Here is a 12,525-nt window from a genome sequence, read left to right as displayed (position 1 = left end):
CTCCTGGATTCTCTGCCTCCCAGCCCCATCTCCACTGCGTCCTCCACCTGGGGCCCCAAGTGCCCCCCAGTCACCAAGCACCCCCTAGTGCTAAAACACAGCCATCAAAGTGCGTGTTTGTGCTTGTGTATGTGTATGGACTGGTAATTTTGTATGTGCACCTTGTGTGCGTGTATAAACTTTGTCTCATGTCCATCCCCACACCCCCCAAATGAGCCACTTGTGGCTCTGTCCCATGCCCTGAACCAGCTGGGAAATGCATATTGTCGGCACTCTGGTGTCCAGGGGGGTTGCCCTGCTCACGCCACCCCCTGCTTGCTATGGCACTGCTTCTTAATATGGACCATTCCAAGCCCCTTACCTAAGCATTCTTTTTCTCTCAGTGGTGCCCTTTTGTGGAACAGAATGACTCAAGGCTTTTGTCCCAATTTTCAAAGCCCTTCATGTGCCAACCTAAAATAACTGCTTTACCTGCATGATTGTAGTCTCTAGTGGAACCTGTTAAGAAACAACCAGTCACCCCAAGAATTTGACTCAAGAGTAGAGAATGCAGAACTTCCTCAACAAGTGGCCCATGAATCACAGACTCATTCCAGAAAAAATCAGGATGATCCTAAATACACAGAGAGATGCATTCTTTTTTTTGACCAAGGCCTTCACACAATAGCACCTCATTCAAATGCACAGATGAATATGCCCACATACAAATGGATCAAGTCTGTTCCTTGTATGAAAGAACAGACTGAGAGGAAGATCAGTGATGTGGAAGTGGTGTGGAAGGGGTAAGGGAGTGGAAGGGGTGAGGGAGTGGAAGCGGTGACTGAGAAATGTAAAGGGAGTCGAAGGGGTGGGGTAATTTCAGCTCAAAATAAAGCTAGAAATGATTCCAGGCCCCAAACCCCATACCATCATTTGAAGAATTAAGATCCAGAACTGAGCATTTTTGAAGACTCATCTCTACAGAAGTGTGAATGAAGACAGTGAGTATCTGCAAATGCCCTTTGACTCTGGTTTGGTGGTGGTAGACATTGGCAAGATCATTCTAGTGCTGTCCAAGCTGATCTGTCCTTCCAATAAATAGAGACCTCTGTGGTTGCCTGGCACATTTTGCTAGCAAAATCATTTAATGGTAATTGCAGAATGAAAACTTCTTATGCTGTAATGGGCAGGAGGGAGGACTTTAAGGGAATGATGCTTTGTCTGAATGCGCTGGAGAACTGAAAAATAGAGACAAAGCCCCACTGAGGCAGAATCCAATATACTGATTCCCTGATTGCTATGTCTATTGGAACAATTAAAAATATGGTTTATAAATTTGTACTGAATCCCAAAGCTATTCAATTAGTGGCCCAAAGCTAAGAACATGAGCTTTATTTAAATTTGTCACCATGTGGTGTCAAAGCTCAGGGTAGGGAGGAATAAATGCACTTCAATCCAAATACCATTTCTCAATTACTTTAACCAGAAGCACAAATGCTTTCTGGATTATTTCTAATATTGGGCCCCGCTCCACTTCTTCCCTGGCCTCTTCTTGTTTCTTCCCATAATGCCTCTTGATTTTTTCTGACTCCTGCTGATGCTTTTCTTCCAGGGCTTTCATTTCTGGCAACATTTTGACTTCTCCTTCTTTTACCTTCTTGAGTTCTTCCTCTAGCTTTTGCATTGCCTTTTGGTGATCCAACTGCATCTTCTCCATCCTCATTTCTAGCTCCTCTGCATACCTTCTCCTCAGAAGATTGGTTTCTTCCTGAAGCTTTTTCTCAGCAAAATCATACTGCTCATTCGTGAAGCATGTGCCACCGTTCTCCTGCACCTTCTTCTCTATCATCATCAGCAGGTCATTGACCTGGGTCTCTTGCTCCTGCCCAGTGGCTCGGTTGTTGAATGCACAGTAACTTTGTCCAAACTTGCTGATCAGCTCCTGCATGCCAGCCACCCCGGACTCTTTTAAATATTTCTCCAGATTCATACCCTCCAGATCATCTTTGCGGGTGAACAGCAGGATCATGTATCTCAGGGCTCCTTCTCCAAAAATGTTTTGTATTCTTTTGACTGCTTCTTGTTCCTCCTTGGTGTAGCGGCCTAGGGGCACCACCAGTACTATAGCATGAGGCCCCGGGGAGGAAACCAAGATGCAGCGGCTGATCTCATGATAAATTTCCTCTTTCGGTTTATTTGTGTCAAAAATGCCAGGAGTATCAACAACAACAACTTTCTTCTTTCTCCAGAACCTTTCCTTCTTGCTGCATTCCTGGGTGACTGACTTTGCTGAAAGACTGGACTCAAACATTTTCTGACCTAGGACGGTGTTTCCTGTGGCACTTTTCCCTGCACCGGTTTTACCAACTAGAACAATCCTCAGCTCTGAGTCCACTGTGTATCGTTCACCATTTCTTGGGTCTGTTGGAAACAAATTCAGCTGTCACAACAGTGCATGGCACAGGAAACACAGAGATTGGTGGGTTCTAGTGTCTCCATTTTATACTAACAAACATATTTTAATTAACTTGTTTTAAAATAATACTACTAAGGGACACACACAGTTAGAAATTTGGACTTATTCTGAAAATGAAGCAAGTCTGTTGACCTTATCCAAGTCAGAGAGAGATAGTTAGTCCTGTTTGTCTGCATTGAGTCAGAAGGTTTGGTAGATATACACCTTTAGAGACTGTCGAAATAAGTTATAGAGGCAGAACCTACATTTCATGGGCTGAAGCCCAATTCCAAGCCATCAGTAAATCTTATTCCCACAAAAGAGCCCTCAAGTTTGCATTTGATGGAGTCTCCAGTCCCTGAAGACCCAAGACTAGAATAGAAATTAGGTTCCACATAACTGTGCACTGGCTGTGGGAAGACTATAGAAAATACCTGCCTTATTCTCCCTGATCCAGCACCCACCTATGACCCTTAGGGCATGTCCAGATGAGCGTACACATGTGTCTTACAGTCTCAAAGCCCTTTGAAATGCTGCAAGAGGCATGTGCAGGAATGATAAAATATTCGACGATATCAACGCCGATAAATGCAAGGTTCTCCACCTTGGGAAAAAAAACCCGCAGCATCCTTATAGGCTCGGCAGTGCTATGTTGGCTAGCACTATGGAAGAAAGAGACTTGGGGGTCATCATTGACCACAAGATGAACATGAGCCTGCAAGGCGATGCGGCGGCTAGTAAAGCGACCAAAACGCTGGCTTGCATCCATAGATGCTTCTCAAGCAAATCCCGGGACGTCATTCTCCCCCTGTACTCGGCCTTAGTGAGGCCGCAGCTAGAGTACTGCGTCCAGTTTTGGGCTCCACAATTCAAAAAGGATGTGGAGAAGCTTGAGAGAGTCCAGAGAAGAGCCACGCGCACGATCAGAGGTCAGGGAAGCAGACCCTACGATGACAGGCTGAGAGCCCTGGGGCTCTTTAGCCTGAAAAAGCGCAGGCTCAGGGGTGATCTGATGGCCACCTACAAGTTTATCAGGGGTGACCACCAGTATCTGGGGGGAACGTTTGTTCACCAGAGCGCCCCAAGGGATGATGAGGTCGAACGGTCACAAACTACTTCAAGATCGTTTCAGGCTGGACATAAGGAAGAATTTCTTTACTGTCCGAGCCCCCAAGGTCTGGAACAGCCTGCACCCGGAGGTGGTTCAAGCGCCTTCATTGAACACCTTCAAGATGAAACTGGATGCTTATCTTGCTGGGATCCTATGACCCCAGCTGACTTCCTGCCCTTTGGGCGGGGGGCTGGACTCGATGATCTTCCGAGGTCCCTTCCAGCCCTGATGTCTATGAAAAAATTCCCTGCACTGCAAATTTGAAAAACAGGGGCAAAATTAGACCCCTAGATATCCAGGGTATTTAAAAAAAATGCACAGAAAGAAAAACAGGGCAGTGCCCTAAAGCAAACAGAGGCTGGGTCCTCCACAGAGATGCTCTGGTAGCACGCCCATGAAGAGCAAGCAACAGGCCAGCTGCAGGGAGCTGGACCCAGGCTCCACTGCAGGTAAGGGGTCGGGGGCTGGAGGAGGGGGGGGGGGCCCATGGGGGGCCCCCCTGACCCTCCCATTCCCGCCCCACCCTGCCCCATCCCCTGCCTGCCTCACTAATCTCTGCCCCACCCAGCCCCATCCCTCCTCATCCTCCCAAACCTCCCTGATCCCTGCCCCATCTGGCCCCATCCCCTGCCTGCCCCCGAGCCCCGCCATCACTGCCTCTCCATGCCCCAGCATCCCAGCCATTAAAAAACAAAACCAAAAAAAAAACCCTCACTCACCAGCAGGAGCAGCTGCCATTGGGGTCACTGCGCCAACCACCCCTGCACAGCACGGTGCAGGGAGACAGTCCCAGTGGCCCCAGTCCAGGCCCTTCTGCCCCCCACTGCCCCATGCTGCATGGGGTGCTCTGCCAGGAGGCCCTGGAGTCCCCATAGCCCTTGCTTCTGTGGTGAGTAGAGGCTTTTTTTTTAAGTGCTGGAGGCTTGTGGGGGGGGAGCCATAGGGGGCTTGTCGTGCAAGCAGGGAATAGGGCTGGGCAAGCAGAGAATGGGGAAGCCTCCAGGGGGGATGCAGGAGCTGGTGGGGGATGGAGCCAGGTGGGCAGCAACCTGGGGGCTGGGAGTACAAGCAGAGGTGGGGCATGTTGACCCTGCAGGGTAGGTAGCCCCTGCAGGGGCCCTTTGGCCATGGCTGGGGGGCTGTGGCTGCTGGGGGTGGGGCTGTGGCTCCTGGAGGGGGGCCGTAACCCCTGTAGCCCCTGTGGAGGGCTGTAGCCCCTGTTGGGGGGCTGTGGCCCCTATGGAGAGCAGAAAAACATATAGGTATTTAGAATTCACTTTATTATTATGATGATAGAGACAGTGGTAGGCTTCCAAATTGCTTTAATACTATAGATATATCAATAAAACATTGCCCAACTGATCGCTGTCTCTCTGTCTTCCTCTCTATATATAGGGGTCTTTTCTTTTAATTGCGGAGGAACATGGATTTCAGGGTATTTTACACAGTGACTTTGGGAATTATTTTCAGGGATTTTTCAGTTTTCAGATAGGGAACACCAGAATTCCTGATAGGGAGGCCAGTGGCAGGGCACTGCCCGCCCCGAACTGGCGGGAGGCCAGTGGCAGGACACTGCCTGCTCAGAGCTGGCACCTTGGACCTGGCCAGAGGTGGCTGACCTCCTGGCCAACTGGGGCCAGGAGGACATGTTTTGACATTTCAAAGCAGGCCAGCACACCGGGAACTTTTTTGGGGCAATAGCTGCCCAAATGGCCGACCAGGGGGCATACATGGCAGTAGTGCCACTCAAAGGCCAACCTTGCAGCCACAGTCCACTGGCTCAAATTTGCACCACTTCTATTTCATCTGTTACAAGCGCACATACTTGCACGTGTGAATGCTCCCATAGATTCCAAGTTACTAAATAGTTAAAAAAAACCCAAAACTAAAACTTTTAGCAAACTTCCACCCTAATCCGCTTAGATGAACATTAGTCTGGGCCTTAGTTGGCTCAGCCCCATTCAGCTCAGCTCACCCCAGCCCATCACTACTGCTATGTGGGCAACTCCAGGGCAGTCTGAGGGCTGGTTGCTGTGCTGTTGACTGAGAAATGTAATCAGGAGAGGAGCAGTGGTGGCTTAATGAATGATTTCATAACTGCCCCTCAGGGAACTTGTGTGGAAAGAAGAAAGACCATTTCAGTTGTCTGAGGCCTTTTATCTTGCCAGATGTCAGAGACCTGATGCAAACTATGATACTGCTAGAGACTGATGCTACAAGGACCCTTTAAAAAGGAAAGTGCAAAGGGGAGTTCACAACAGTGATCCTTAAGATCACTGCTATCTGCCCCAATTACAAATATACAGGTGCTGGTTTCTTACCCTGTGGAGTTTCTTCATCTCTCTCCTGAAGACTCTCTTCCATAATTCCCTGGAATATCTGCAACAGACCAGCTTCACCTAGAAACACTAAGGAAAAATAATTTCTCAAAGAAAAATTCCCAGGTGCTAGTAATCACTTGCCCACCAGTAAGGGATGTGGAGAGGTTTATGTGTGCTTTGTGTGTGTATGTGTATGGGGAGGGCTTCAGTCCCACTTGGCTAAGTGTTGTTGATTGATTAGGCACATATAAAATTAAGCACCTTCATTGTATGAAATTTAACAAAGTAGAAGTTTTCTGAGAATAGGGACTCCCTTTTGAAGCTATAATGCAAATCCACTCAGCTACCATGATTTTCCCAATCAAATAGTCATATTTAATATTCTCAAGGGCAGGATAAGTACTGAAGCCCACATACCTGAATTTTTTTACAGCATGTTATAGGATTAATTCTTTTACTGGAAGTACCGATGGAAGATGGGCAGGGGACAGATTAGTCTGCACAGGCCCTGCATAAATTACTGTGTCCTTTAGAGACACTCTGTGAGATACAGGAAACTGATCTGGATTAACCTGAGGCCTAACCCAGTAAATAGTATTTCTAATGTTCTTCTTTTCTCCACAGAGAGGTAGTTAACTATGTCAACCATGTTAGTCTGAAATCAGGCAGGGTAGATCTATAACTTTATATACTAGCTAGAGAAAGTATAGAGAAAGCACAAGTTTTGGTGAACTCAAGCTCATCCATTTTATCCCGACCTCTTTCTCAGTTTCTGCCTTCCTCTTCTTTCATTGTGGAATCACTCTCCCCACAGAATAAAATCAGAGTCAGCACTCTTAATAATGTTAAATTATTACTAATAGGGATAGAACAACATACAGGACAGAGAGAATGCCAGTGTACCTGGAAGCCCCCTGTTTAAATCTGTGCTCAGAGGTGCACTTATTTCACAGGAAGTCTAAAAGCACCAAGAATAAGACAGGAATACAAGAAGCAATGGTCTCAAATTGCAGCAAGGGAACTTTAGTTTGGAGATCAGGAAAAACTGTATCACTCTGTAGGTGGTTCAGCAAGAGCACAGGCTGCCCAGAGAGCTTGTGGGATATCCATCCTTGGAGGTTTTTAAGAGCAGGGTGGAAAGCTTTGGGCAGCTGAAGATCTCTAGAACAATTTGGAGCTTTCCCTAGTAAGCTGTGTGCTTCTCTCCTTCTATACGCTTCAGCTTTGGTACTCCTGAAGACAGGCTTCATACACGGTGGGTACAAATGAACCTGAACTTAAAGTGAGATGATAAACTCCAGTGTACTTCGTGCCACAGTACACTGCTCCCAAGTGCAGTGTCTACATGTGCTCCTGGGACAGCTCCTGCTCCACCCCTCAGCACTGAGGAGGGGTGGAGCAGCCTGGGCTGGAAGAAGGCTTGTGGGATCAGTCCCAGGCTCCAAGAGGCAGCGGCGAGCAGTGAAGCAGCTGGCTGGGGTATGAGGGTGTTGAAATTGTGAAGCCATGTGGCTAGGTGGCAGGCAGGAATATGGCCCCTGCTGCCTGTTCTGACCGGGTGCAATTTATGCCTGCGATCACTGATTACACATGCATTTACTTCCACTTAATTACTGTTCCTAATGCTACTATCTTATGGTGGAGTTAATTAATTTCCTGTGTCATGATACCAGCGTACATATAGACTGTGATGCTTTACTATGGAGCTGAGAAGTCGACACGGCAGTAAAGCTCAAGTGTAGATGCACCCACTGATATTAAGAACAAAGAAATCAGCTGAGTGCTGGCAGTCTGTCCGGCTTATTCATCTGTACTTTCATTCTCTACGGCACACTTTCTAGCCAGATCAATACACTTCCTTTCTGCCCCTAAATCCCTCTCCCCTTACTCACATTACCTTTGGGGTGCTGCTTCAGCTGGGAGATCAAATTAGTGCTGTGCCTTCAGCTTTTCAGGTGTTTCCAATGTCTGCCTCATGCTCCAAGCAGCTTGCCTGCACAGAAATGACCTGGCTCTTCTGACTTCTCCTTTTCAGCAATGGCTTCACAACATAAACTGGTGTAAAACAAAAAAGAAAGAGAGAGAGAGAGAGAGGGCTCTATTGGTGGAAACTGCCACTCACGTACAGGCAGTGCCCCCCCCCCCCAGCCGATACCATAGGCCACAGGAGCTGCTCTGAATGCTGCAGGGAAGGGTGTGTGCAGAACAGCAGCAGATAAGAGTGTTTAAAATGAAACTGGAGTTTCTGCTGCATAACTGTGAACAGCCTGAACCAGGATGAATAGTTCAAATGCTGCCCATTCCAGGGGAAAGGTGGATTGAACTGATGGGACTTTTCAAAAGCCACACTGCACCCTGGTGTGTGAAATGCCCCAAACACAAAGAACCAAGAGCCTTGCATGGGAAAGCTTGTCCAACTGTATCCCAACTCTGTCCCCTAAAGAAATCCTCATCTGTCCTCATGTTGCTCTTAGACCAGATGTTGCCCTTCCATGAAATGCCCAGTCACAGTGGTCATGGAGAACAAGTGAGGTTTGTGACACAAGCTCTATGAACCCTGCTGTGATGCAGCTTCACAGCACATGGTGTCCACTGCTGATGACCTGTCTCCTCAAGGCATCACATGGCATCTTAGAAGAACTTTATCCCAGCAGTCCCACACTGAAACACCCCCTGCACCAGACCATGAGGCCTCCATCCCCCTTGAACAAAATAGCGGGCCAGGGTCCCAGCCCATGCTCGGTCTCTTTCATGCTTCATTATGGCATCGCTGAGAATCAGCCTCTGGGCATGCATACACTGACAGTGTGTTGGAAAGCCTCAATAAAAGCCCACATCCGTGAATAACAGCCACAAATCAGCAGTCTAATCCACTCTCCTTTTAGAATAGAAATGCAACAGGAGTGTCAGGAAATAACAAACAGAAGAGGCTGTAAACATATGGGTGGAAATGGAAACCCCTCACCCCAACTAAGAAATAGCAGGAAACCAGAGAGACAGAAGATAGCGAGGTCCAGACTGAGTGCAGCAGTCCACACCCTTCGCTGCACCCAAAACTCCAAAAGGTGATTATCAGTCCATTAGCACAGGAATCCCAGAGAAAACCCACACTTTACTTTGGTCTCCATGAAGATGAGAAGCATTTGGGGGTCTCACTGGAGACCTGGTTAGTCCAAGCACTGATTAGTGCATACACTGCTCACACTAAGGCTTTGCTACAGCATTGACCAGTGTCAGCCTTGTGAGCTAAGGGCTGCATGTACAAGCTGAAGCCAGAACATGTGTACAGGGACTGGCACAGGGTAACCAAATGATAGACAATGTGCAGCCCTTCCAGGAAAGGGAATCATGTCTTTCAAGAGTGAAACTCAAATGAAGAACCAAAAACCCAGTTCTCGTTACACTTCCTGAAGACTCTTTGCTTCTCAGGCAGATTTTTGTTGGTGAAGTCATGTGTCTCCTCTCTGCCTCCCCTCCTCCAGGCCACGTGACACTGCTACAGAATTAAACAGATGCATTGTGCTTTCTTTTTCCGTACACAGACTCAATACAGAGCTAAACTGAGACCATTTTATGAAGAGACACCATTTCAGTTCACGTCAGGCATATTATCATGCCGGCCGTCCGTAGGGGACAGTGCCGAACTCAGAGGTAGCAGAAGACAGTGAAGGAAGAAGGCAGAGTCTTGTACTCTGAGATAGAAAAGCCTGGCAAAGGCATTTAGATTCATTTGTGCATTTGCTTACATGCTTAAAACAAGTTTGTGGAACTGAGAATCTTCTATGAGCTTTTCCCTGGCTTTCAGTAAGAAAATCCATGAGAGAGACTGGATTTTGCAGTTGTTAAATGTCTGAAAAGGAGAATGAGGCAGGTGGTAGATGGCAGAGCAGACAGAAATACAGTAAGTGCAAACTTGATGGTGATTAGTAGCCACTGTTTCCTGAAGCTTGTTTGGATCAGTAACACTGTCACTGCTCCTGTTGCACCCAGCAGCACACAACAGCTGATAACCCACCATGATGGCAGCTTTAGTGCTAGTATATAGGGAATCATAGAATCAAGGAAAACAAGGGCTGGAAAGGACCTTGGGAGGTCACTTTTAGTCCAACCCTGTGCTCCAAGGAGGACCTGCCCCTACTACATCATCCCAGCCAGGGCTTTGTCTACCCAGCTCTTAACCACCTCCAGGGATGGAGACTCCACCACCTCTCTGGGTAACCCGTTCTAGTGTTTCACCACCCCCTTTGTGAGAGTTTTTCTTAATATCCAACCTCAACTTGCCTTGCTGCAACTTGAGCCCATTGCTCCTTGTCCTGCCATCTGCCCCCACTGAGACCAGCCCAGCTCCATCCTCTTTGCAACCCCCTTCAGGTAGGTGAAAGCTGCTATTCAATCCCCTCTCAGTCTTCTTTTCTCCAGACTAAATAAGCCCAGTTCCCTCAGTCTCTTCTCACAAGTCCTGTCTCTCAGGCTCCAACCATTTTCATTTCCCTCTGCTGGGTTCTCTCCAATGTATCCACATTCCCAGCCCATACTAGTTTTCCTTCATGCTTCTCTACCTTTCTATTCTTGCATGCACACCCTGACAACATGTTGGAAAGTCTGGGGGATGTATGGGTTTTTCAGGAATTGCTGTGTCAAGGGGAGCACAGAGATACTGCAGAAAATCCTCCCTTTACTTTGGTGTCCATAAGGTTGAGAAGCATTTGGCGGGGCAGATATAATGGGAGACCAGGCTAGTATGAGCGCTGATTAGCACATACACTGTTCATGCTAAGATTTTGCTAACATATAGATGAGTGTTGGCCTTGTGAGCTGTGACTGCAGTGTTGCCAAGTCCCATGATGTTTGCATTGTTTTTAAAGTCTACACTTTGGGAATGTGAAAATCTTAGCTCTATCTATCTATCTATCTATCTAGATATATCTATATCTATAGCTATATCTATATATACACATATATATGTGTGTGTGTATATATATATATATATATATATACACATATAAATATATATATAGACAGAGAGAGAGAGAAAGAGAAAGATATAGATATATGAATATAGATAAAAGAAAAGGCTGTTTTTTCACATTCCCAAAGATCAAACTTTAAAAACAATGCCGAAAATCAGGACAGTTGACCATACTGTGACTGAGATGTGGACCGTTTCTACAAGCTGAAGCTAGACTATGTGTACAAATGCTGGCACAGAGTAAGCAAGTGATGGAGGGTACACAGCCCTGCCAGGAGGGGAAGTCGGGTTCACACACAGGACAGTGCAATACTTGTAGGATAAGGAAGAAACAGGCATACAAAGATCAGGATGTAGGACAGCCTGGTACAAGCACAGTATCGTACGCAGCTTATCCCATCAACAGGCTTTTGCTTAGTGTGTGGATTGGTCTGTGAAAAAGAGTAGCTGGGATACATGGAACTTTGTGCTGGCCTGGGAGACATGCTTAGTGCTGAACCCTGTCACAGACAGGCACAGGCTAATGAGAAAGAGAGCACCCTGTCATGATGACAATAAACCTCACAGTCCTCATCACCAAAAGAGCCCACAGGTTGTCTTTGCACATTTAACCCTTGTGCTGGGTACCACTCAGCAGCTATAAGGTCTGGGTTCAATTTTGAGGTCTATATCTATTTTCCCTTGGCTGGAGCCCTCACGCAGACCACCTGGAAAACACTAAATTAATTACTAGGGTGTAACGCATGAGCAACCCTCTGCAGTGCAAGGATCCCCTCATTGCTCTTGGATAAATGGTAGTGTGGGGTGGGAGGGCAAGAGGGATATATGAGCACAGGTAAAAGGGCAGAGGTACCTGGGGAGTCAGATGTCCAGCAGGTTGCAGTGTGTCAGAACTCCACTGTGTATATTCATAGAATCATAGAAGTAGGGTCAGAAGGGACCTTGTAGATCATCAGGTCCAACCCCCTGCCCCCTGCCAGGAGAGAAACCCAGACTCAAATAACCCCAGTCAGGTAGGCGTCAGGCCTCCTCTTAAAGACCCCCAAGGTAGGAGCCAGCACCACTTCCCTTGGGAGTTGGTTCCAGATCCTAGCCACCCCAAGTGTGAAGTAGTGCCTTCCGATGTCTAGTCTAAACCTACTCTCTAACAACTTGTGGCCATTATTCCTTGTTACCCCACGGGGGGCCTAGGGGGAACAAGGTCTCTCCCAAACCCTGCTGGTCCCCGCTAGGGAGTTTATAGGTGGCCACTAGGTCCCCCCTCAGCCTTCTCTTGTGAAGGCTGAACAGGTTAAGGTCTCATAGCCTCTCTTCATAGAGCCTGCCCTGCTGCCCCCTGATCATGTGGGTGGCCTCCTCTGGACCCTCTCCATGTTGTCCACATCCCTCCTGAAGTGCAGCGCCCAGAACTGAACACAGTACTCCAGCTGTGGCCTGACCAGTGTTGCATACAGGAGGAGGATCACTTGCTTGGCCCTGCTTGAGATGCATCTGTGCATGCACGGCAACCTACAGTTAGCCCTACTGACTGTGACCTCACATTGGTGGCCCATGTTCATCAATGACGACTCCAAGATCTCTTTCTGCTCTCTAGAAGGGAGTTTCCCAGCTTATAAATGCTGCTGGTTCCTACTACCCAAGTGCAGCACCCTGCACTTGTCAGTATTGAAACCCATCCTATTTTTGTTAT

General features: G+C 47.5%; 1 protein-coding gene across 1 annotated transcript; it reads right to left on the bottom strand.

Moving 5' to 3' along the window:
• Positions 1-675: 675 nt before the first annotated feature.
• On the bottom strand, positions 676-7,901 carry LOC102387973 (GTPase IMAP family member 4-like). The gene is made up of 3 exons (XM_006034552.3): positions 7,764-7,901; positions 5,867-5,953; positions 676-2,400 (listed from the first exon to the last, which is right to left on the bottom strand). The coding sequence occupies exons 2-3, from the start codon at positions 5,907-5,909 to the stop codon at positions 1,430-1,432; spliced, it is 1,014 nt and encodes a 337-aa protein (XP_006034614.1). The 5' UTR covers positions 5,910-5,953; positions 7,764-7,901; the 3' UTR covers positions 676-1,429.
• Positions 7,902-12,525: the final 4,624 nt, after the last annotated feature.

This window comes from Alligator sinensis, unplaced genomic scaffold (assembly GCF_000455745.1).
Source record: "Alligator sinensis unplaced genomic scaffold, ASM45574v1 scaffold524_1, whole genome shotgun sequence".
Taxonomy (NCBI): Eukaryota; Metazoa; Chordata; order Crocodylia; family Alligatoridae; genus Alligator; species Alligator sinensis.
The sequence above is the reverse complement of the archived record's forward strand: the minus strand, read 5'-3'. Positions and strand labels throughout refer to the sequence as shown.

What these genes read in the sequence shown, in the direction of transcription:
- LOC102387973 (XM_006034552.3), bottom strand. Translation starts at nt 5,909, where the DNA reads ATGGAAGAGAGTCTTCAGGAGAGAGATGAAGAAACTCCACAGG. An exon ending in AGATGAAGAAACTCCACAGG is followed by an intron (nt 2,401 to 5,866) that starts GTAAGAAACCAG and finishes TGTTTCCAACAG; the next exon opens with ACCCAAGAAATGGTGAACGA.